A 4,017-nucleotide genomic window follows, 5' to 3' on the forward strand; every position below is an offset into this window, starting at 1 on the left:
TTTTTTTCTTTTCATAAATCGCATGTCTAAAGTTTAAAATGTATCAAATACATCAGAAATACCTTTTTTTTTTTTTTAAACATCAAAACTCCAGTTTTGTTTAAATGCACAGAAATCTATTTTCACCTTAAGTTGCATCACTTATTTGAGGGCTAAAATATAATAATCATAAACAGTACTGAAAAGGGGAGGAAAAATAGGTGGGTGGTTTCCTCTCGCTTATGTAATATTGCATCGAGATATTCATCATAGTATTTCTATTAAAACAGAACCCTGTCCAGAGGTCACAGGCCAAAAGTATACATGTACAGCCTTGTGTTGTACGATAACCACCAGCAGCACTGATATGTATGTCTATACCCTTTTTCACGTCGTCTTTAGAGTTGTTTCATCTCTATTTACAGTACAAATAAATCTATAGATACTAGCAGCATTCACAACATATGATCAGACATTCAAGCAACACTAAAAACGTTAAATAACATTTTTTTAAATAGTTCTATAATCTAATTTGTTTTGCTCCCCTATACTATATATATATTTATTTATATATATATATTCATATATATATATTTATACTATGTATACATACGAATTTATATTTATACTTCTACTACAAGTGCAAATGACCAAAAATATTTTCTTTTAAGAAACGAAACAGGAATAATAAAAGTAAAGTGACAGAAGTCCTTGGTCAGAGTGAGATGATTCTGGATTGTACGAGACATACGACATCTACATATACAAAATATCATGTGTAAAAAAATAAATAACATGATCACGTGAGTCCAGATTCGCGACTATATTGCACATTCCTGCCAAAATGCACTTTTTCTAATTTTCTCTCGAGTCATTCAGTGGTGGCTAACGTGGCTCAAATCTTCACTAATTTTAGGGATATAAAATCTGACTGGAAGATCTACTGCATAGAGTTCATACTTGTGGACAAAGTGAATTTTAAAGTTACAGAAACCATTGTCCTCCCATTTTTATTTCAATCAGGTCCCATGGAGAACTATCCAATAGATGTCCACCATTTCTAGCTTGAATTGAGTGGATGTTTCTGTTTTGTTTCATTTTCTATGGCTGAACATTCATTCTTTAATCGTCTATAGGGCCACTTTCAAATAGCATCTTGATTATTGTGTTTTCACTTGTTTTTAGCAAACTTTGTTCCGATTTAGTGGAATTAGATATATTTATCTTCACTATCTCGCTGAAAAATACTTTAATTTGGCACATTAATGTATGAAAATTTGGCAAAACGGATGATATATCTCTGACAATCAAAGTGACAAATATTTTCTTTAGATGAAAAAATAACATTTAGTGATTTTTTTTTTTTTAAAGCATCAAAATCTCGCTTGTCGCACAGTGGTGAAGAGTGCAGGTGCTTTCGTTTGCCATAACTTTTACCATAATGATGGGAGCCGATAAATAGATACAATAAAATAAATAAATATATATATATATTTTTTTTAAAACTGCATTTTTCAGCGACCTTTCTAAGTGAAGGAGGCTTTTCTCTCCACTTAGAAGCTTTTCAGTTAGTCACAAAAATACTACACTCATACTAAACGCATCAGAGCTTGTACATTATTTACAGTGGATCACACACGGGGCCGAGAGGTGCTGGAGACAATAACCTCCTCCTCTGGGTGGTGCGGGTGGAGGGGGGGTTTGTAACCATCTCCCCACTTTACTGGCACCCCAGCCTTCTGCTAGGAGACTATTCACAGTTTAATTACGTGTCAATCTCAACAAACTAGCCTTGGATTTAGTTTTTGTTGTTGTTTTTGGCACAAACAGTGGCCTAAGAGATAAAGAGCCACTTAGAAATAAGAAGGAAGAAGTCTGGGAGGGGGAAAAACAGAGTGACTACAGTAACAAAACGAGTGTAAAAACACAATACACAGTGGTTGAGTATGTCATGCCAAAGAGTGAGCAGGTTAAAGATAAGACTGTAGAGTAGACCCACTTTTCAGTCTCTTGGGTTAAGGTGAGTTTCACAGTTCATCCTTCCCAGCCGTACTCTCCTTTGTCCTCCAGCCGGCGGTCCTCACTGTGACTGCAGAGTCCATCATGAAAACTCACACCCGAGACAACAGCCTGGGGGGAAAGTACATCCTCCACAAGGGAACTAAAGAGATCTAATCCTACAGTCGGGCCCATTTTGGCCAGATAACGTTTGTGCCGTTCAGAGGCCATGCCTGTCCCACTCTTGTGTTTACAAAAACCAAAAAGAATAGAAAAACACAGAGATTGAAACAATAAGACTTATACATGCAGGGGTTTTCACACTTCAGCGAAGAACCCACACTCACCAACACCTCATCCCGACTGAGTTACGGTGGATTATAACAGGATTTCAACCAGTCGAGAAAGGTTAAATTTTTCTATTGAGTTTGCATTAGGAAGGTTCTGGATTCACTTGTCTGATGTGGATAGGGCAGAGGGAGAGGCGCTGAAGCTGAGCGGGGCTATTTGTTGGTGGTGAGAGCACTACAGCACAGAAACAAACAGAACCTCATAATGAAGCCGTACTGATGAAGAGGTGAGAGTACGGCAGAGATGGGACAGAGGGAGGGGATTATAGAGCAGGGGAGGGGGCTGCTCTTTCAGGAATAGATGGTGATGACCTCACGGCCGCCTCCACGGACCAGAAGGACCCTGTTTAGACCTTCGGTAAGGACCTCAAGGAACTCCATGTCTGTTAGGGCACAGTTAAAGATATAACTAGAGAGAAATGGTCTTTTCCAGAAGTGGCTTTATGTAATTGTATCTTATTCCAAATCTTTTGCGGATTAATGTTTCAACATCTAAATTTTAACATGTACATTTGTTTGAAAACTTGACCTTATTGGCCCAGAGAAACTGTTACAAATCATGCATTCTGTATAAAGAGAAATAGGACGGATTTTTGTCATGGTCTAAAGTACACTAACAAGAGATAAAGGGGCTCCGCTCGATAAGAGTTCTAAAAATGTTCATACTGTAGTCCCAACCCATGTTTAATATGTAACAATGATGACAGTAAAGAATAAAAGTGTTTTATTTAAATTATATTCTCAATTATCAAATGGCTTCCTTTTGTTAATTTATGAATGACTATAACTTACCCAAACAGATCAATTTCAGTAACATTCAGATCTGACTTCTGCCACAGCAGTAGAATAAAGAAATCATTCAAATAGAAGCTGTCTCAACAAACTAGAAGCTCCTGTCTATATTTAAGCTGCCTACTACCAGTCAACAGGCCAGATTAATACTCTGGAGCCGGTGGAGAGAGTGGGCCAGCGTTACCTTAGTGTTTCTGATTTCCTTGTCAGCCTCACAACCACTGAGCCTGCCTGTTCCTGCTCTGATTTATTTTTTTTGTCTGACCTGGCTTCAGACTCATGGATCTCTAAACCTGGCTGTTCCTGTTCTGATCGGTTTGCCTGACCTGTCTTTGGACTATTACTCGTTTTCCGGAGCTGCAGCATCTGGGACACTCAGGGCGGCACCCGCCGCATCTTGTTGGCAGCCCAGCGGCTGGATCCTACCTTGTTCTCTGGGCACGGACTAAACTGTTAATCTAGGTTAGTGACTAACGCATTCATAATCATCCTCCATCAGCTTATCGTGGTCACCTGCCTTAGACACCCTAGCTGCTGCTACTGGAGATCTGTTGATTTATAATAAACACTTTTTTAATAATCCCATCGCCTGTCTTGCCTTGTATACTGGGTCCTCTGTTCTGAGTCGTGATACAAAGTCCTTTCAATATCAGAACCTTTTTTTAAACTTACGCACTAAATCAGTAAATGGGTCATATATTGAAGCTTAAAAGTATGATGCTCTCGCTTCAAATTACTTTAAAACGTACTTATATAGAACAACAGCAACAGGAAAGATAAATTTTAACTCACTACTTTGAGCTCTGTTAACACTCCTCTGGAAGCTGCTGGTGCTGCGGTGCATGCTGGGGGACGGCTGTGAATCTTAAAGACAGACAAGTCTGCTCTGACGCATACT

At 38.7% G+C, this 4,017-nt stretch overlaps 1 protein-coding gene across 2 annotated transcripts in view; it reads right to left on the minus strand.

Annotated features, from left to right (window-relative positions):
• Positions 1 to 588: 588 nt before the first annotated feature.
• The window catches only part of LOC107097098 (solute carrier family 12 member 5-like), a 196,287-nt gene continuing 192,858 nt past the window's right edge, over positions 589 to 4,017 (minus strand). The window contains exon 26 of one of the 2 annotated variants that reach the window (XM_015394098.1): positions 589 to 2,710. In XM_015394098.1, coding sequence (XP_015249584.1) covers positions 2,619 to 2,710 — 92 coding nt within the window. In that variant the 3' untranslated portion in view covers positions 589 to 2,618. The remainder of the gene's footprint in view (positions 2,711 to 4,017) is intronic. The other variant, XM_015394099.1, reaches the window with a different exon arrangement.

This window comes from Cyprinodon variegatus, unplaced genomic scaffold, assembly GCF_000732505.1.
Source record: "Cyprinodon variegatus isolate N-32 unplaced genomic scaffold, C_variegatus-1.0 Scaffold672, whole genome shotgun sequence".
NCBI lineage: Eukaryota > Metazoa > Chordata > Actinopteri > Cyprinodontiformes > Cyprinodontidae > Cyprinodon > Cyprinodon variegatus.